This window comes from Callithrix jacchus, chromosome 1 (assembly GCF_049354715.1).
Source record: "Callithrix jacchus isolate 240 chromosome 1, calJac240_pri, whole genome shotgun sequence".
Classification (NCBI taxonomy): Eukaryota; Metazoa; Chordata; class Mammalia; order Primates; family Cebidae; genus Callithrix; species Callithrix jacchus.
The window spans coordinates 152,346,978-152,368,190 of NC_133502.1; the positions used below are offsets into that span (position 1 = coordinate 152,346,978).

The 21,213-nt window shown below is 38.7% G+C and overlaps 1 protein-coding gene and 1 long non-coding RNA gene across 4 annotated transcripts in view; one reads left to right on the forward strand and one right to left on the reverse strand.

Annotated features, from left to right (window-relative positions):
• Positions 1 to 1,447: 1,447 nt before the first annotated feature.
• LOC128932531 (uncharacterized) lies at positions 1,448 to 3,362 on the reverse strand. Its single transcript, XR_008482435.2, has 2 exons — positions 2,837 to 3,362; positions 1,448 to 1,856 (listed from the first exon to the last, which is right to left on the reverse strand). It is a non-coding gene; the product is annotated as an uncharacterized LOC128932531 (long non-coding RNA).
• Positions 3,363 to 3,676: 314 nt separating this feature from the next.
• SMC2 (structural maintenance of chromosomes 2) overlaps positions 3,677 to 21,213 on the forward strand; it is a 52,080-nt gene continuing 34,543 nt past the window's right edge. Inside the window, exons 1-9 of one of the 3 annotated variants that reach the window (XM_009000516.5) lie at positions 3,677 to 3,851; positions 4,640 to 4,910; positions 5,527 to 5,676; positions 7,492 to 7,614; positions 8,686 to 8,724; positions 9,138 to 9,248; positions 9,437 to 9,481; positions 11,025 to 11,258; positions 11,485 to 11,634. In XM_009000516.5, coding sequence (XP_008998764.1) covers positions 4,743 to 4,910; positions 5,527 to 5,676; positions 7,492 to 7,614; positions 8,686 to 8,724; positions 9,138 to 9,248; positions 9,437 to 9,481; positions 11,025 to 11,258; positions 11,485 to 11,634 — 1,020 coding nt within the window. In that variant the 5' untranslated portion in view covers positions 3,677 to 3,851; positions 4,640 to 4,742. Of the gene's footprint in view, positions 3,852 to 4,141; positions 4,171 to 4,639; positions 4,911 to 5,526; positions 5,677 to 7,491; positions 7,615 to 8,685; positions 8,725 to 9,137; positions 9,249 to 9,436; positions 9,482 to 11,024; positions 11,259 to 11,484; positions 11,635 to 21,213 lie in introns of those variants that run through there. The other 2 variants (XM_002743157.7, XM_009000518.5) reach the window with 2 other exon arrangements.

A 21,213-nucleotide genomic window follows, 5' to 3' on the forward strand; every position in this document is an offset into this window, starting at 1 on the left:
GCAGATTTCACAAAGAACTGAACATGTAGTTTTGAAAACAATATTGTCATTGAAATTAAAATGAGTGAGTCTAACCAGATCCTACTAGTGAATGAATAACCTCCTTTTCTCCTCCTCATTTAAAATTACGCTTAGCTGTGTTTCTTCCCAGGTTTGTCAAACAGATTATATTTGGTGAACCACAGTTCAAGTAACATGGCGTTAGAAATAAAATACAGTCATGCATTGCCTAACGACGAGATACGTTCTGAGAAATGCCCCATTAGGCAATTTCATTGTTGTGCAAACATCATAAAGTATACTTACACAAAACTAGATAGCATAGCCTTATGATCCTAGACTACAAACTTTTATAGCATGTTACTATACTGAATACTGTAGTATTCAGTTACTGTAGTAACTGTAATACAATGTTGTTTGTGTGCTTCTAAACGTATCTAAACATAGAAAAGATAGTATGTTGCACTGTGATGTTAAAACATTACTAAGCAATAGGGATTTTTCAGCTCCATTATAGTCTTAGGGGACCACAGTCATATAATGTAGTTGGATATTGAAATGTTATGTGGTGCATGACTGTCTTTAAAAAGTGCTGCTAGGCAACTGCCCTCCAGCCTGAGACACACTGAGACTCTGTCTCTAACAAAACAAGTGCTGCTAGTCAATACAATGTAAAAATATAAATTTACTGTCATTATCAATTCATTCCCTTGAGCCTAAAAATAATCTCTCAACAAAATGAACCTTCCTTATTTCTGTGTTAAGTCCTTTCTTTTTTTCCTTCTGTCCTTTGTCCTAAGGAGAAAGGATTCACTTAGGTCCCTGTGAGAAGAGCTTCTTTAGCACTCTAAAATTAGAAAAGCATACCCAAGAAAGAGCAGGTTCCACCCAGTTCCCTAGGAGAGTAGAGGACCAAATCTCTCTCCTAGGTCCTGCTTTATGGCTGTATGTGTGTCCTTGCTGGTACAGATGCCTTCTATATAAGGACTCAACTCCCCCAGCTGCCAGATTTCTGCTTGAAACACTGCCTGCTAGTGTTGAAGCTTTTAAACAATTTAAATCCACAGTGATGAAGCAAGAACAGTGTTTTATTTTTACTGCATCTACCCTATACTCTTTCTACCTCACATCTCCAAATCAGGGCGCTTTATTGGCTTTGTGCCTTAGTCGTTTCCACTCACCCGTGGTGATCTCAGGAGGCAGGTTTGCAATTTAGTCATCAGTGATTTCCTCAAGTCCTAAACTGATAGAGATCTCTGCCTTTATAAACATTTTTCATTTTAATCGATAGTCTTAATGGGAGTAGACTTACACATTCTTATAACCACCCCAAAGTCCTTATCCAACAAAAGTGCATTTGTATATATATTTTCATCCATTTGACATAAGTGTATCAGCTAGTTGTTAAAGTGCCCAGACCAACAGTTTGTCTTAACACACATTTTCATACCAAAAATCACTTTATTTCACAACTTGAAAAAGTCCACATTAGGATCTGTTGGAAAATTAAAATTCTTTTTTTTTGAGATGGAGTTTCCTTCTTGTTGCCCAGGCTGGAGTGCAGTGGTGCAATCTTGGCTCACCTGCAACTTCCAACTCCCAGGTTCAACTGATTCTTCGGCCTCAGCCCTCCGAGTAGCTGGGATTATAGGTATGTGTCACCATGCCCAGCTAATTTTGTATTTTTAGTAGAGACAGGGTTTCTCCATGTTGGCTAGGCTGGTCTCGAACTCCCAACCTCAGGTGATCTGCCGGCCTTGGCCTCCAAAGTGCTGGGATTACAGGACTGAGCCACCGTGCCTGGCTGGCAAATTAAAATTCTTTACTCACAAAATCATAAAAGGAAGGAGACACAGCTGAAAGTAAACATGTAAGAGTTAACAGAATTAGTACAAGTGAAAGTAAACGTGTAAGAGTTAACAGAATAGTACAAGTGAATAGCTGTGGAACCTAGGGGATGCAGGAATCAAGGTACATAAAGAGATCTGCTTCATTGATGTTAGCATGAATTAAGCATGGTTGACATCACAGAAGTGGGTAAGCGTATCAAATAAATAAATCTTTTCTTAAAAAAAAACACTTAAAACTTATTTTACTCCCTTAAAGAGAAATATTTTCAAAATATAGGTACATTCCTGGTAGGTTAATACCAGTTGAGATGACTGCACTCATCTCAACTGAATGCATTTCTTGGCTATTCCAGGGCCAAGAAAGCAACTTTAAAAACATGCCAGATGCTGTGGTCTAGATGTGTCCCTCAAAATTCACATTTTGAAATCCTAACCCCCAAACTGATGGTTTTAGTATATGGACTCTTGGAAAGTGAGGAAGGGGATTAAGGTCCTTATAGAACAGGCCCAAGGGAGCCCCCTCTACCCTCTCCATCATGTTAGGACAGAGGCAGAAGGTGCTATCCACTAAACATACACCTTGCTCTTGGACTTTCCAGCCACCAGAAATGTGATTTCTGTGGTTCATAAGCTGCCCAGTCTATATTTTGTTATGGAAGCCCTAAAGGATCAAGCCATCCCCAAATAGCACTGTTGCCCGCTCCATCTTTTTGTTACCTCACCTAGGATAACACCATACCCATTCCAGTGTTAAGTTCTCCCTGTTTAGTATCAACGTGCTTGGAAGCGTGAGTAATCCTGACACCTTTTTTCTTCCTAAAGAACCATACGTACCAATTAACAGGGTCTATTATTAATAGTACTAGATTCTATGCATGAAGCCTACAGGTATTTAAAAGCATGCAATCTGGGGCCAGACCGCCTGGGAACAAATCCCAGCTTACTAGACAGGCTGCTTAGCCTTTATTTGGACTCATTTTACTCACTTGTAAAACGAGGGTAATTTCCGATTTCATAGGGTTGCTACTAGGATTTTAAAAGCTTTTGGAACATTGCCTAATACTCAGAAATCAATAAACGTAACCTCTCTTAAAAGATTTCCGGAAATATTCTCGACAGGTTGGGTCGGTTAATCATTACACCGCTTTCCAGTGTAAGGAAGGTGAACAGCTATTTAGCACCACACAATTTCTACTCTGGGCTCAGAACAGCTCTAGGTAGACTACTGTCCCTTCCAGACATGGACACTTAGATAAAAAGGCTCTTCTGCCAGGTCCGCAGCCAGCACGGGGCGGAGCCCGGAAGCGAGCCAGAGTCCTCCAAAAGCCGGTGCCTCTCCGGGCCCAACGAAGTACAGCTTGTACTTTGCAGCAATCTGAGTACCCAGAAGATTCTGAGGCTTCCAAAACAGAACCGACGAGAACACTCAGAGGAAGCCTTTCTACTTCCTGACTCTCGCTTTGGGGGGAAAGAAGTTCGCCGCAGCTAGCAACGCCGAGCCCTCGAGAAGGCGGAGTCTACAGGGCTCCGCGGGCTCACCGGAGGGCCCGGGGAGGCGGGGGCTGGCGAAGCGCTAAGGCCCCGAGCCGAGGTCTGGGGCTGACTATAGAGTGCCGGACGCCGGTGTGAACATATACCACCAGCTCCTGTAGTGTCTAGGCCCGCGCCGCAGGGTCCTTGGAGTTGCCATTATCGAGACTCTCTTGCCTATTGCCCTACGGCTTTAATCCTTCGAGTGCAGGAGAAAAATAGAACCCTAAAGACAGGCAGCTCCTAGGCACCAGCACAGGAAATAAGCAATGGGGGTGGGGTCCTTTGCTCGCGCCGAAATTCAAAGGAATAAATAGTTCCGGCGCGGGTGTTGAGAGCGGACTGGCGGGGATTGTAGCCGCTATGGTGAAATTCGCTTCGTAGCAGCCGCGGCTAGAGAATCGGCCTGCTCCCCTCCTTTGTGAACCGGAGGAGCTTTTGGAGTGCGTCAAACCCTGGCCTGAGGCAGCGGTGAGGCGTCTACCTGAGCGCGGCCGGCTGGGCCCGGTCAGGCTTCCTGGCGGGAGGCGGGAAGCGGGGGCTGCGGGGGCTGCGGGGAGGACGACTAGTAGCAAAGAGGGACCTCAGGTGACCAAAGGAATAAAGTTTAGTTCCTATTCGGCCTTTGAGTAGGGCAGAGAGGTGTAGACAGGCCTGGAGAAGCTAGATAACAGCCTGAGTAAAAGCTAGAAGTTGGAGAATATGAGATACATCTCATCTCTCTAGTAAATACGTAAATGACTTCCGCTCCTCCCGCGATCAAGCACAATTCGGGGATGCCATGACGGACGTAGGTGAAGATCCTACAGGAACTTATAGACAGATAATGGCCGTCTAATATCAGCTTTAAGTACTATGAAGGAAAAAGCCGAGTGAAGGAATGTGGAGAGGTGACATAGGGATGTCCGGAAGGACTCCAGTAAGGTGACATTTGAGCAAAGACGTGAGTGCAGTAGAGAATAAGCTATGCCAGTATCAAAGAAAAGCACGTTATGGGCAAAGAGAATGGGATATGAAATAATCCGTAGTCTTTGCTAGCTAGAGTATGGTAAAAATAGAAGGTAAACCTGAAAAAACAGGTAGGAGAAATAGTTAAGACTTCCCAGTTGAATGGTTTAATTTTCAGACAGTGGCTAACTGGTATATTTTTGAGTAAATGAAAGATGCCTACATCCGACGAGATAGTTTGTCAAGTGGCTGTTTTATTTCTATCGCCCTCTTATTCCTGTTTTTGCCTCTCGTGTTCATTTTGATTCTAGGTTTACATTCCTCTTAGATGGTGTTATTTCTGTTTACTACAGAACTGGTTTGTGGCCTGTTTGATGCCTGTCAGAGGTTTGCTGACGCAAGACAGTATCGAAAATGCATATTAAGTCAATTGTTCTAGAGGGATTCAAGTCCTATGCTCAGAGGACAGAAGTCAATGGTTTTGACCCCCTCTTCAATGCTATCACTGGTTTAAATGGTAGTGGGAAATCCAACATATTGGACTCCATCTGCTTTCTGCTGGGCATCTCCAACCTGTCTCAGGTAAAGTGTAAACTTTCTCATTTGTGTGAATTTTAAGTTTGGCAGGAGAATTCTTACTGAACTTCGGAGATTTACCAATATTCTCTTCATTTGTGTTTTTATACATTTTGTAAATTACACCTCACTGCAACCTTTTATGGAAATTAATATTACTCCTTTAGATAAGAAAATAGACACTAAGAGAGGTTGCCTAAGGTTTATCCTTTTAAGATGTTTAGAAGTAAGTGTCTCAAAACTCAGGCATTCTTATTTCAAAGTGGTCTCATTCCAGAGTATTTTCACCCCTGTGTAATGAATGATGCCTTTCCAAATCCTATTCATGGATTGGATGACTAGTGAAAATCATGGGCACTGTCTTTATATCTTACAAAGTAACTTTTTGTCAAAAAACGAATAGGAAACAATTCAGAATTGAAAGGGTTCTGTAGAGAAAAATGTCCACTGCAGTTTGTTGCCTCTTTTCCTTGTTTTACCTGTCAGAGGATGCAGCTGCCTATCCTTGTCTACTTAATGGACACAATATTGGTGGGTTTTCCAACAGCAAGGAATCCATTTTTAGTGCTGCTCTGTATGTAAGAAATTTTGTAATTGATATACTTTTTATCCTTTATTTTAGGTTCGGGCTTCTAATTTACAAGATTTAGTTTACAAAAATGGGCAGGCTGGTATTACCAAGGCCTCAGTGTCAATTACTTTTGATAATTCTGACAAAAAGCAAAGTCCTTTAGGATTTGAGGTTCATGATGAAATCACAGTAACAAGGCAGGTGAGTGGCAATTAAACATTTGGGTATCTTAAGAAGTTTTATGTCTGATGTGGTTTTTGGCCTGTGCCTTTGCATAAAGTGCTAGAGGAAGTTCATGTGCAAAATCGGTGCATTAAATTCTGACTGGATTCCTTAAGAATATTTTCCTTATATTAAAATTTTGATCATGGACATTCTATCACTAAGAGGATTGAAAGAGAGCTGAAAAGTTATTCATTCAATATAAGCACTCAGCTATGCTGAAATCTTAAACCATACTTGAATCTTCTCTGGCTGTTCTTGAACACCTGCGTACCTGAGATCTTGAAATCTTCTGAGATAACCCATTCTGTTTTTGGATAGGTCTTATTAGAAAGTTATTCCTATAAATTTTGTCATAGTCTGCTGTCTTAAAGTTTTATACATTGATCCTTGTCCTCTTGAGAGCACCAAGAGCAAATCTAACTTATTCCCTGTTTCAGTGTTTAAGTGATCTGCAAGTATACGAATTTCAGTTCTAAGTGAAATCTCGCCAGGTCTTTTTCTAGTTCCTTCACTTGCCTAATTATACCAAATATGCTCCAGTTTACTTCCCTGCCCTCCATTTATCTGTCTTTCTATTTCTTTTAATGGCACCTTAGATTGAGTGTATCGGAATTGGTCTAGTTAGAGTTATTATTTCATTTTAGATATTCTACTTTTATTTTTCCCATAGAGCATTGGAGTGTTGATAATACATTGTGGATTCATATTAGATTTACTTGAAACCACTAAATTTTTTTTAGGTGTCTTATTAATATAGTCAGGCAGTGTTTTCAGCTTGTCAAGGTTTTAAATGTTGTCAGCTCCCATATACTGTCCATCTTTGCATTATGTTACTTACAGATTTTCTCCTCTATTTTAATGAACACCTCTGGTTAAAAAAAAGGGGGGGGTTGACTAGGTTGGGAATGATCTATGCCAGTAGGCATCCATCAAATATTTACCCTCTAGGAATTGTCACTAAGTCTCGTACTAATTCACCTAATTGTTCCTGTCCTCATTCAGGCCATAAACCTGTATTTTCACCAAAGTTTTGTCTTAAAGTTCTTGTCAGAGAAGTCTCTTCAAATACGTTAATATATGGACTACCAATATAGTAATCCTGTAAGGAAAAGAAATGAACTAACATTTATTCAATATTAATTAATTGCTTGATGTACATTGGGTGTTCTTGAATGTACTGGAATGCACAGTTAGAAGAATGAAAAACAGAGCTTGTCTTTAAGGACCTCGATCTGGTAAATGAGATGGTCATACCCAATAAATGACAATTTTAAGTGTGACAGCAGAGTATGGTGTCTGGCACGACTTAATGAAACCATACTGAAGCCCCATGATTACCCTTTCTTTTAAGTAGACACAAATCATCTCTTTATTAATAGCTTTTTGAATCTTGTTACGAGTTAATGTCAAGCTACTTTGACTTCTATTCCCATTATAAAGTAGAGAAAGTTATCCTCTGTAGAAAAATAACAAAAGAAGGTAACTAGGAAAGGAAAGTATGTTTTACATATACTTGGAAACATAAAGCTAGAAGTAACCTGAAAGACCGAGTCCGGTGCAGAGTAAAAGGCTTGTGTGTAATTACATAACTCATTAGCAGAAGTACTTGCATTAGACACTGGTTGTCCTGACTCAGTGATTTGGCCATGTCATACTTGTTGGACTACGCAGAATTGTTTTGTTTACTGCTAGTCGGACAGAACAAATAAATGTAAGCTAATATACTTAGTAATGTATCACAGCCCAAGGTGTGCATGTAAACTAATATTTAAAATATTGCTTCTTTTTTAGGTGGTTATTGGTGGTAGAAATAAATATTTAATCAATGGAGTAAATGCCAACAACACCAGAGTACAGGATCTCTTCTGTTCTGTTGGCCTTAATGTTAACAACCCTCACTTTCTCATCATGCAGGTATTCTGTTTGAGGTCTTTATATCTCTTTCATAATAGTTTTGACATTTTTTACTTTAAAGTAATTACAATAGAAGGACCTTATTTTTGGATTTTATACTTTCTATTTACTATTGTGCTGTGTCCGGCCATCTGTTAAGAAATGTGGTTTAGTTACTTGCACTGATATATTCTATATTATGGGCCTTTGAATTCTCTAGAATGTTTAGAATTAGATTTCCTTGACTTTTTATTTTGTCACTCAAATAACAATACGTGTTAACTGTATACAAATTGTCCTAATATATTCTTTTAAATTTTTGGATTAATGCCTCTTAATATTACAAGTATAAAAGTTTGCATAATTTTCTTATTTAGAGATTTACACAAATGAGGGGTAAAGGCTGATTTTGTCTTATGTTTACATTATTTCATTTGACTCATCCAGCTATCCTTTGAGAGAATTACGGTAAAGTCAGTGGGACCAAAATAAAAATATTTCCACTACATCAGAGCTTCAAAGCTGAAAATTCACTTTAAGTGAATCTACATTCTAGTAATATGATTCTCTGAGACCTGAGACCTGAATGTGTAGGTTTTTTACTTGTTTTTGATAATGAATTTAATGGTTTTCTGGCATTGATAGGAAAAATTTTATTCTGTTTGAGACCTATAAGTATGTTATCTGTTTTGTGAAAGTATCCTGGAGGGTTATCATTCAAACAAATTTTAAAAGTTTATCAATTATGCTAAAATTTCTTCTTATATTTATGTATTTTAAAATTGAATATTTCTACCTATTAATGTTAACTGTTCAGAAACATGGTCCTTGTTAACTTTGTATCGTTTAATGGATTATTTAATTTGTATCATTTCATAACATGCCTTATTTGTATCACTGGTGAATGAGAAAGTAAGTAGCAAAGTTCCACAATTCTAGAACTGTAAAAGAAAGACCCCCCCCCCCCCCCCCCCCCGCCAAAGATTAGTATATTGAGATACAGTTGTTTCAGTCTAGATAAACATGAATGCCAGAACAGATAAACATTTTCTGTAATTTGTTATCTTAGTAAGTTTGCCATTTTATTTTCAGGGCCGAATTACAAAAGTATTGAATATGAAACCTCCAGAGGTAAGAGTACTATTTATGGACGTTAAGAATAGTAGGTATAGATATTATTTTAATCTTCCAGAGAGTCCATTTAAAATATTTTTTCTATTAAAATTTTTGGAAACATTGTTTATTTAGGAATGATTAGTAAAGACAGTTGTATGTTTGTGTAATATTTGGCACTATTCCCAAATATTAAAATTGATTTTGATTGTATAAAGGAGTCTTGCTCAACTGGTGTTTGTCAGAATTCATTCCTACAGAAAAAGCCTACAGGATAAGATTTGTGTGAGATTACTGTATTTTTATGGTTCCTTTGGGCCAAATTTTGCTAAGATGTTTAGTGAGGTCAGGGCAAAGATGATATACTTAATGTAAATTCCAGTGGGACACTTTGTCTTGGATACTAAACATTAATAAAATTGTCATTCCAGATTTTATCCATGATTGAAGAAGCAGCTGGAACCAGGATGTATGAATACAAAAAAATAGCTGCACAGAAAACCATAGAAAAAAAGGAGGCAAAGCTGAAAGAAATTAAGACGGTAATTTAATTCACATATAACATTTTTGGAGAAGAATGTAAATTTGGGTTAAGAGTTTTTGCTGTAAAGAGGGAAGAATTTTTTTTTTCTTGGGTCGGTTTTCCATAGTCGTCCATGCTACTTCTCTTCCAAATAAATATTAATGGTACTTTATATGCTGAAAATACTGATTTTCCTTTATTTTCCAGATACTTGAAGAAGAGATCACTCCAACCATTCAAAAATTAAAAGAGGTATATTCTGTATATGTGAGGATAATCAGTTAGAATGTCTTTCAAAAGTCAGTGATGTATCCAAAATCATACACATAGTGATACTATTTCGGGGATTTTTTTTTCTGCAATAAGTTAAAGAATTAGATTGGCACTCTATAGGCTCAGCCTTCTGCTTACAGAAGATACATACTTATCTACTATGTCATAAGATATTGGAGAGTAATTTTTATGGTTTCAGAAAATGGTATGCCAAATTTTAATTAAATTCTATGATTTTAATTTTAATCATAGAAGTATTGATTAGCATTGACTGGAACAACATTTGTTAAAGATAATGGCACCCTTAGAAACCCTCATTGATAGAGTGGAAATTTCCAGGGTAGGAAGGACTGTCAGCATATTTATTGCTGTCAAGGTATTTTGTAAGCGGAAGGTATAAAAACAGAGAATTGATTTTTCTCTGTTATCTTTGCAGCTCCTAACATCAAAAACTATGGCACTATTTTGTGAAAGAATGCATTTATAAACTACATTTTTTTTTTCTTGAGATAAGTCTCACTCTGTGTGGCATGATCACATCTCACTGCAGCCTTCACCTCCCAGGCTCAAGGGATCCTCCCACCTTAGCCTCCCAAGTAGCTGGGACTACAGATGCATGCCATCACTGCCTGCTAATTTTATATTTTTTTGTAGAGACAGGTTTCTCCTTGTTGCTTAGGCTGGTCTTGAGCTCCTGGGCTCAAGTGATCCACCCGCCTCAGCCTCTCAAAGTGCTGGGATTATAGGAGTGAGCCACTGTGCCCATCCAAACAATGTTGTTTTTGAAGATATCCATTTAGGAATTTATTAAATGTTTATTGAAATTTGGTACTACTCAAAGCTGTCTTGTGAATCCATATAGTAATGTGGATTTTACTGGAAAAAGTGTAATCTTGAAGGTACTCTTTTTGTATGCATGATTTCGTAGAAACACTACATCAGGAATTTAAACTTAGGTCCTAGACTTGATTTGGCATAATTTCTTCCTAAATCTAACAACGTGAACAGATCATTTAATCATTCTAAATTTGTTTTTTATGTATAAATTAAGGATTTTAGTTGTGACTTTGTCTGGTCCAGTAGGTCCTTATGGGAATCAAGTTTAGTAATAATGTGAGCAAATGCTTGTAGTAGTTAGTGCTTAAAAGAATGAGCAGGCATCTTGGTAATACTACAGAATTTATTTAATAGTGTATCATTGGTGGGTGTGTAAGTTGTCTTTAATCGACTAATTAACAGTAGCTTACAAACCTTTTGTCCATATTCCTTTGTTAAGCTCAACTGCTCAATTACGTGTTAAAAGAAATAGCCAAGTAAGATTCACTACAGATGGTATAATGCTATCTAAAAATTCTGACTTCTAATATTACGTAAAGTTTCCTCCATTTTAAAATGCTGTAATTGTTTAATACAGGACGAAATCTGTTATGTAATGAGAAATTTGATACATGTTGCATAATTGATTTTGTTGTTTTTTTTAATATGATTTTGCGTTATTCTTTTCTCGTGACTTCCTTTTCAGGAAAGATCTTCCTACTTGGAGTACCAAAAAGTAATGAGAGAAATAGAACATTTGAGTCGTTTATATATTGCTTATCAGTTTTTGCTGGCTGAAGATACCAAGGCACGCTCAGCTGAGGAGTTAAAAGAAATGCAAGATAAAGTTATAAAGCTTCAGGAAGAATTGTGTGAAAATGATAAAAAAATAAAAGCACTTAATCATGAAATAGAAGAATTGGAAAAAAGAAAAGATAAGGTCTGAACATATGTATTAGAATGGATAATATGCTCTGAAAAAAGTATTAAATTATAGTAACTTTAGAATTCATTGGGCATTGTCTTCCATATTGATTTGTTAATCTTGCCGTAAGATAGTGAAATAACTTATAAAAAAGTGTTTATTTGATACAGAACTCATACAAGAAAATGACAACATAAACTAATTTTACATAAGTGATTGAATTGGCTGTATTTTATTACAGGAAATAGGAGGTATACTTCGATCTTTAGAAGATGCTCTTGCAGAGGCTCAGCGAGTTAATACTAAATCTCAAAGTGCATTTGATCTCAAGAAGAAAAATCTGGCATGTGAAGAAAGCAAACGCAAAGAGCTGGAAAAAAATATGGTTGAGGTAAGTGAGCTTAATATGCCTCTAGTGTACGTTTATCTATTCCATGAATATTTAGTGAGTGTCTACTTGGAGCTAAGTATAGTTGTCTGGCCTAGGGTTACAACAGTGGTCAAAAGTCCTTGCCTTGAGGGTCTCCATTCCATTGGGGGAAATGATAATAAAATAAATAAAATATCTAACATGTTATATAGTGATAACTAATGTGGAGAAAAAGTAAAGCAGGGCAGGGGATTTGGAGTGTAGGAGGAAAAGGGTGCAATTTGGGATTTTAAATTGGGTAGCCATTGAAGTAAGGTGGAGAACAGGAAGAACAGGTTTCATAAGCTTAAGAAATATTGTATAAATGTAATAGGCTTGAGGAGTCTGTTAGACATCTTGAGAAGTGATGTTGATTAGGTACTTAAATATATGAATATTGAATCTCAGCAAACATACAGATTTGGAGGGATCATCAATGTACAGGTGTTATTTAAATCCATAAGACTAGATAAAATTATCAGGACTGTAAGTTTATATAGGAAGTTTGGAGCCCTGGGATATTTTTACTATTATGAGATTGAGTAGTGTGAGGAAAATTAGGCAAGTAAGTTGTCCTGGAGTCCAGGTAAAAAAGATGTTTCAAGGAGAAGAGGCCACGAGTCCCTGATTAGATTGTGTTTATACTCTCACAGAATGAGGGCAGAAAAAATTAAAAGTGAATATAGATAACTTTTTGAGAAGTTTTCTGAAAGAAGGATAAATAGGGAGCTAACTGGAGGGTGATACAGAAAAGTTTTTTTGACTTGATTTTACATGGGATAAATACATTCTTTATTGGCAGAAAAGATCCAGTAGAATAGGCGTCATTTATGATTCAGGAGAGAGAGATGGAAGAGTTTTCAAAATAGGGCCCCTTAGTAGCCGAAAATAGGATAGGAACTAGTGTATAATTAGAGGAGGTCCCATTTGCAAGAACTAGGAATAGGTCATCCATAGTAACAGAAGAGTTGAGTATATAGTCTCACATGTATGTAGATGAATAGGTGTGTTTTTGGAGCTTATGGTACTTCTTTTGAGGGTGATTCTGTTCTTCCAGTGAAGATACACGTTTGCGTTTTCACTAGGAAAATAATTAACTTTGTCAAAATAATTTATTTGCCCTCTTAGATATTTTTGCAGAGAAATACAGTTGTTGAATTAAGAAACTGGAGGAAAATTCAGAAAAATTTTGAAGCAATATGAATGATGTAGCAGTTGGTGTTGTGGCATCCAACAGTTGAAACCAGTTCATCAGTTACTTTTTTTTAAGTGAGGTTTGTAAGCTCTAAACATATGGACCTGCCTTGGTTTGGGTTCATTTTTCCTTAGTCTTGTCATGTCCTTAAGCTTCACACACTGATGCTGCTTGCTCCTTTTTCATCCTTTTCTGTATTGTTTCTATATTCCTATTTCTCCACATCCTCTCCAGCATCTGTTGTCTCCTGATTTTTTAATGATTGCCATTTTAACTGGCGTGAAATGGTATCTCAATGTGGTTTGATTTGCATTTCTCTAATGACCAGTGATGATTAGCTTTTTTTCATGTTTGTTGGCTGCATAAATGTCTTCTTTTGAGAAGTGTCTGTTCATATCCTTCACCTACTTTTTGATGGTTTTTTTTTTTCTTGTAAATTTGTGTAGGTTCTTTGTAGATTCTGGATATTAGCCTTTTTTGTCAGATGGGTAGATTACAAAAGTTTTTTCCCATTCTGTTGGTTGCCAGTTCATTCTAATGATAGTTTTTTTTTTTTTTTTTTTGGCTGTGCGGAAGCTCTTAGTTTAATTAGATCCCATTGGTCTATTTTGGCTTTTTTTGCCATTGCTTTTGGTGTTTTAGTCATGAAGTCTTTGACCGTGCCTATGTCCTGAATGGTATTGCCTAGGTTTTCTAATAGGATTTTTATGGTGTTAGGTCTTATGTTTAAATCTTTAATCCATCTGGAGTTGATTTTTGTCTAAAGTGTAAGGAAGGGGTCCAGTTTCTGCTCTGCACAAGGTTAGCTAGTTATCCTGACACCATTTATTAAATAGGGAATCCCTTCCCCATTGCTTGTTTTTGTCAGGTTTGTCAAAGATCAGATGGTTGTAGATGTGTGGCATTACTTCTAAGGCCTCTGTTCTGTTCCATTGGTCTATATCTCTGTTTTGCTTAGATATAACAATAACAATAACATGCTGCTTTGACTACTGTAGCCTTGTAGTATAGTTTGAAGTCAGGCAGCATGATGCCTCCAGCTTTGTTTTTTGTTTTTTTTTTTTTTTTGCTTAGGATTGTCTTGGCTATGTGGGCTCTTTTTTGGCTTCATAAGAAGTTTAAGGTGGTTTTTCCCAATTATATGAAGAAAGTGAGTGGTAGCTTGATGGAGATAGCATTGAATCTATTAATTACTTTGGACAGTATGGCCATTTTCATGATACTGAGTCTTCACAAAGGGGATTTTTTTTTTAACATTCCAGTTACTCATTTGCCCTTCTCCTGACCAGATGGCTAGGCTTTTTGCAGTAGCCTCTGAGTTGGTAAAGTGTAGCAAGATATGGTGATGGGATGGCCCGAATGGACATCTCCAACGGCATATAGTTTGGCCCATGGAGCATAATGTCCATGTATGTTCAGTCTCAGTCAAAAGATGACCATTAATTGACCTGATGCTGGTTACAGTCAAGAGGATTCCCCGGTTTTGATGGAACTTTGAGTAAACTGTGCCGTGCCATTGGTAGGCAAATCTCAGAATCTTAGGACCCAGGGGCCAGAGGAGAAGCCAAAGCATCCCCTGTTGGTTGTTTGGACCTTTCTAATAAGCTAGCCATTTTTTCCTGAAGCCTACTGATCCCTTGTGGTTCCAACTTGGCTTGATTTCAAATGTACCAGTTTCGTTTGATAATCGAGCTCTTTTGAGTCTGCCCCAATTCATTGATAGGGTTTATAAGCACCCAAGTAAGAATGGGCAGTTTAAGTCACAGAGTCGCATGTAGTGCTCCGGCCTTAAGACACACAGTCTCCTCCAGTGCACAATAGCAAGCAGAAAGTTATTCCAAAGGGTTATATCAGGTGGCTGCCTGAAGCAACTTTAAAGTTCAACTTCTGAGAGGCCGGGTTTCCCCAGTGACAATTTTCTGTTGCCATAGACTTCGGTCAACATGCATAAAGATCGTGGGCACGTATCATTGCATCAGGCTAACAGAGTATAAATGTTTCAAAAGCAGCACCACGACCACCACTTTAAATGATCTTCCAAGGCCTGTTACTGCAAAGTGCCCTGTTCAAAGTTGGTGGCTTCGTTGGGCACCTGGATTAAAGGGGGCCAAAAAAAGACACCCACTTGGGTAACATGCTGTGTTTAGTATGCAGGAGACCTACCAGCTGTGGGGCTTCATTTTTATTAGTGAGTGCCACCAGCATCAACAATTTTTGTTTGACTATATCTGGGCTACTTACTTGGCTTAGTGTCCATGTGACCTTGGCATTCAGCCTGTGACCTTCCAGTTTTATTCTTCATGCCCCACAGGCCTTTCTGACCAGCCAGACTAGGCCATTGTGACATTCTTATCTATAGTGGGTTTTAATTAAGAAAGTAATATCTTATTCTCCACTTGGTACGTAGTACTGCTTTTATTCAGTAACATGAAGTCTTGAGTAACAGGTGGCAGGCTGATGTGGATATGCGCCACTGGTATAGCTCAAATGCTTAGCTGCGAGGGGCATACCTCCTCAGGTGGTGGTGGTGATCTGCATTACAAGCAACCACACTACCAGTATCCATACTCACTGGTGGAAGCTGTGGTCACCAGCACCCAAAGTGACACACATTATCCTACTCACAAGCAGAAAAGCATAGTGAGTCATTACATTCGCCTGAAACCCTCCCATGGTCATCAGCTTAACTTTTCCCTAGAAAATGAAGTATGTCCTGTGGGCTCCAATATCTAAGAACTCCAGAAAAGCCTAATTTCATTTCTTTTTCTCATCTTGATGGGAATATAGGGCCATCTCTGGTGGGGACCTAGAGACCTTGGTCCTGCTCTAAACTATGCCACTTAGACGTTTGGATACACAGAGTCCCTTTATCAAAGAAACCCTTCAACCAGGCTGGAAAAGCTTTCCCTGACCTTTCTGTATACCTCTCCTCTAGCTAATGAGCCTCTTTTTCTATGAAGGCCTGCATTGTATGTGTTGGTTCTCTCAAATGCTTCAGGGACTGTCTATTCTCTCAAGATCCATCTGACTACCCACTTCCTGAACTCTCTGGCCCTGGGAATGAGCAATTACATGTGTCTAGTAACCAGGGATCATGTGCTGAGCTTCCCCATTTCTCTTTTTTTTCTCTGCCTCAATCCATGCAGCTAGCTCATTTCATTGAGGGGGTTATCTATATTCCATTTATTATGCCGCCTCCTCCATAAAGCATCCAGCTGCATATCCAGAACCCTCAACCCTTCAGAGTGACATCTCTGCCCTGGGCTGGGTATTGGGGCAGGGAAGGGAAAGCGTGAAGCCATTCCAGCTTAATCAATAAGCCATGATTCTGTCAGAACAGATCCTACTAAGTGCACTGATGATGTGAAACAAGTTCACTATGCAGTAGTTACCAACTTGTTGGTATTAATAGAACTCACTCATGCAGTACAAGTAATATGTGACAGATTTACTTCTTACAGATCGGCAGTAATAGACAGTAGAAGCTTAGGTTTCATGGTAGGCCAACCCACAAGGGTTGGATGGAGTTTCATCTGTATGTTCCCCATACAGCTGAGGGATCCCAGAAAGCAGATTGCCCTGTGTTTATACCCCTGGCTGTAAACCCAGACATGATTGACCAGTTAACATGAGTTCCTGAGCTAAAGCATGAAAGGACATGCATGTTTCTAGGAGGGAACTGAAATAGAATATGGATTATACAGGCCATTCCCTCTATCAGAGTGTTGCATTTTCTAGCACATTCTACAGTTGTTTTTGAGAACTACAAATGAGAAAGGGAGAACAAAGGTAGTCTAAGGACACCCAAGTAATTGTCCAACAAAATCTAGATTTCTTTGTCCAGCTACTCAGTTAACATTTTTACCTGGCTGACTTTTAAAAAGTGTAAAACTTAACATATCCGGAATAGATTTAGGAATTTTCCTTACCTACCCAAACCCACCTGAATTTTCATCATGAATTTTCCAGAATTTTCCTCATGTCAGTAAATGTTACCACTGTTTACCTAGTGGTAAGGTAGGTAAATTCTGACCTAATTTAGGCCAGAGTCCTAGAGTCCTTCTGGATTCTTGTCTTTCTCTAAATATCTAGATCTACTCCATCAACAAATTCTGTTGACTTTAAAAGTATAATCAGCCTACTGCCACTTTTTGTTACCTCCATTACTGCTGCCTCGTTCAAGCCATCACTTACCATGAGGGTAGCTGCAATACTGTTCCTGTTCATTGCCCTACTGTTTTCTTCTTGCCACTCTATAGTCTGTTTTTTACAGGAGCTAAAATATAAGTTGAATCACATCACTCCTGTGCTTAAAAATCCTTTGATGGTTTCAGAAGTACATGTACACTGTATGACACTTGGACAATATGGGTTTGAACTGCATGGATCGACTTATTGGCAGATTTTTCTCAAATATTTTGGAAAATTATTTGGAGGTCTGCAGCAATTTGAAGAAAACTTGCAGACAGATATCACATTGCCTGGAAATATCAAAAAAATAAAAAGTGTGTCATAAATGCACAAAATATATGTAGGCATTAGTCTTATTTTATCATTTGCTACCATAAAATATGCAAAAATCTGTTACTAAAAGTTAAAATTTATCAAAACTTACAAACCCCATACTTGGCACTATTCGCAGTTGAGAGAAATGTAAAGATGCCGGGTTTTTTTTTTTTTTTTTTGAGACAGTCTCATTCTGTTGCCTAGGCTAGAGTGCAGTGTCGCAATCTTGGCTCACTGCAACTTCCACCTCCTGGGTTCAAGTGATTCTCCCACCTAAGCCTCCCAAGTAACTGAGATTACAGGTACATGCCACCACGCCTGGCTAATTTTTTTGTACTTTTAGTAGAGATGGGGCTTCACCATGTTAGCCAGGATGGTTTGATCTCCTGACCTTGTGATCTGCCCACCTCAGCCTCCCAAAGTGCTGGGATTAAGGTGTGAACCACCACACCCGGCCAAGATACATTATTAAATGATAACTGCATAAAACTAACTATAGAACATACCGCACTATGGTAATAATTTTGTAGCTCCCTCCTGTTGCTGTTGTGTGAGCTCAAGTAAACTCAGTATGACATTAATCATTTACTTCTTAGTGGTTCATGTTTCCGGTAAGTTGCAGAGCTCAGTGGAAAGTGATCTCTTGTGGTTCTCATGTATTTTTAATCATGGATGAAAAATGCCATAAACCTGAATAACATGAGATCCATATGAAGTGCCACTATTGATACTGAAAATGCTCCCAAAAAGCAGAGAGAAGTCAGGATGCTACAAGAAGAAGTTGAGTTGCTTGATAACGTACCGTAGATTGAGGTCTGCAGCTACGGTTGCCTGCCTTTTCAGACAGATGATTTATCTTGTAAACAGATGATATAAACTGACTATGTCAATAAATACGCTACAGTACTGTATCTTCCTTATGCTTTTCTTAACATTTTCTCTAGCTTACTTTCTTATAAGAATACAGTATTTATTGTAGCATACAAAATATGGGTTAATAGTGTTATTGGTAAGGTTTTGGTTAACAGTGGGCTATTCTTAAGTTTTTGGGAGAATCAAAAGTATATGTGATTTTCGACTGCATGGTAGATCTCCCATGTTGTTTAAGGGAGTATTCCAACTCCCATGTTGTTTAAGGATCAACTATATAATTAAATCTAAGTCTTTACCATGGACTGCAAGGTGCTTCATGATACGACTCTTGGCTCCTTAACCATTTACTCACTGCTCCTAGCCCAGTTCCTCAAATACATTCCTCAGGGCTTATCAAGTATACTGCCCCACATGTATTTGCACAGTCACTTCTCTCACTTCATTCAGTCTTCTGCTCAAATGGCATCTCCCTCCATAGCCTGGGGAGAAATGCCAAATGTGGGTGAAGGGGAGGAAGCCAGCAAAACACACTGGCATGTGGGCACCTATGCAACTATCTTGCACGTTGTGCACATGTACCCCAAAACCTAAAATGCAATTTAAAATTAATAAAAGTTAAAAAAAAAAACAAATGGCATCTCCAAGACCTTCTCTTATTATTCTTCTTAAGGTAATAGTTTCTATCACTCTATTTCCCTACTTTGCTTTATTTATTTGTTTACTGTGTCTTTCTTGAATATCGGGTCCTTTAGTACAGCGACTAAGTCTGTGCCTTTAATGTCTTAGAACAGGGCCTGCTATATATAAGGGCCTAATAAATATTTGATGAATTGGGCCAGGCACGATGGCTCAAGCCTGTAATCCCAGCACTTTGGGAGGCCGAGGCGGGTGGATCACGAGGTCAAGAGATCGAGACCATCCTGGTCAACATGGTGAAACCCCGTCTCTACTGAAAATACAAAAAATTAGCTGAGCATGGTGGCGCGTGCCTGTAATCACAGCTACTAGGGAGGCTGAGGCAGGAGAATTGCCTGAACCCAGGAGGCAGAGGTTGCAGTGAGACGAGATCGTGCCATTACATTCCAGCCTGGGTAACAAGCGAAACTCCGCCTCAAAAAAAAAAAAAAATTTGATGAATCATGAACTAATCAAGTGGGCCAGGATTTCTTGTCACTTTAATTTTAAATAAGATTGCTAAATTTTCTTTTTTCAGTGCTGGTATCTTGCAGTGTCAGATATCTGGTTAATATTCCTTAAAAGATGTTACATGATAGTAATACTTTTTGTAAACCTAATGCTCAGCCGGGCGCGGTGGCTCAAGCCTGTAATCCCAGCACTTTGGGAGGCCGAGGCGGGTGGATCACGAGGTCAAGAGATCGAGACCATCCTGGTCAACATGGTGAAACCCCATCTCTACTGAAAATACAAAAAATTAGCTGGGGATGGTGGCGCGTGCCTGTAATCCCAGCTACTCAGGAGGCTGAGGCAGGAGAATTGCTTCAACCCAGGAGGCAGAGGTTGCAGTGAGCCGAGATGGTGCCATTGCATTCCAGCCTGGGTAACAAGAGCGAAACTCCGCCTCAAAAAAAAACTAATGCTCAAATTTTATGGCTCTTGACAATTTATAAAATATTTTCATATACATGCTCTTAATCCTAAAATCTCTACTTCTTTTTTTTGGATTTATTTATTATTTTTTAATTGCATTTTAGGTTTTGGGGTACATGTGAAGAACATGCAAGATAGTTGCATAGGTACACACGTGGCAGTGTCATTTGCTGCCTTCCTCCCCTTCACTTATATCTGGCATTTCTCCCCTGCTATCTCTCCCCAACTCCCCACCCCACGCTATCCCTCCCCTATTCCCCCCAACAGACCCCAGTGTGTAGTGCTCCCCTCCCTGTGTCCATGTGTTCTCATTGTTCAACACCCGCCTATGAGTGAGAATATGTGGTATTTCATTTTCTGTTCTTGTGTCAGTTTGCTGAGAATGGTGTTCTCCAGGTTCATCCATGTCCCTACAAAGGACACGAACTCATCTTTTTTGATTGCTGCATAATATTCCATGGTGTATATGTGCCACATTTTTCCTGTCCAGTCTATCATCAATGGGCATTTCGGTTAATTCCAGGTCTTTGCTATTGTAAACAGTGCTGCAATGAACATTCGTGTGCATGTGTCCTTATAGTAGAACGATTTACAGTCCTTTGGATATATACCCAATAATGGGATTGCTGGGTCAAATGGAATTTCTATTTCTAGGTCCTTGAGGAATCGCCACTGTCTTCCGCAATGGTTGAACTAATTCATACTCCCACCGAAAGTGTAAAAGTGTTCCTATTTCTCCACATCGTCTCCAGCATCTGTTGTCTGCAGATGTTTTAATGATCGCTATTCTAACTGGCATGAGATGGTATCTCAATGTCATTTTGATTTGCATTTCTCTAATGACCAGGGATGATGAGCATTTTTTCATATGTTTGTTGGCCTCATGTATGTCTTTTGTAAAGTGTCTGTTCATATTCTTTGCCCATTTTTGAATGGGATTTTTTGTTTTCTTTATGTACATCTGTTTTAGTTCTTGGTAAATTCTGGATATCAGTCCTTTGTCAGATGGGTAAACTGCAAAAATTTTTCCCATTCTGTTGGTTGCCAATTCACTCTAGTGACTGTTTCTTTTGCCGTGCAGAAGCTCTGGAGTTTGATAGGTCCCATTTGTCTATTTTGGCTTTTGTTGCCAATGCTTTTGGTGTTTTGGTCATGAAGTCCTTGCCTACTCCTATATCCTGAATGGTTTTGCCTAGATTTTCTTCTAGGGTTTTTATGGTGTTAGGTCTTATGTTTAAGTCTTTAATCCATCTGGAGTTAATTTTGGTGTAAGGTGTCAGGAAGGGGGGTCCAGTTTCTGCTTTCTGCACATGGCTAGCCAGTTTTCCTAACACCATTTGTTAAACAGGGAATCCTTTCCCCATTGCTTGTTTTTGTCA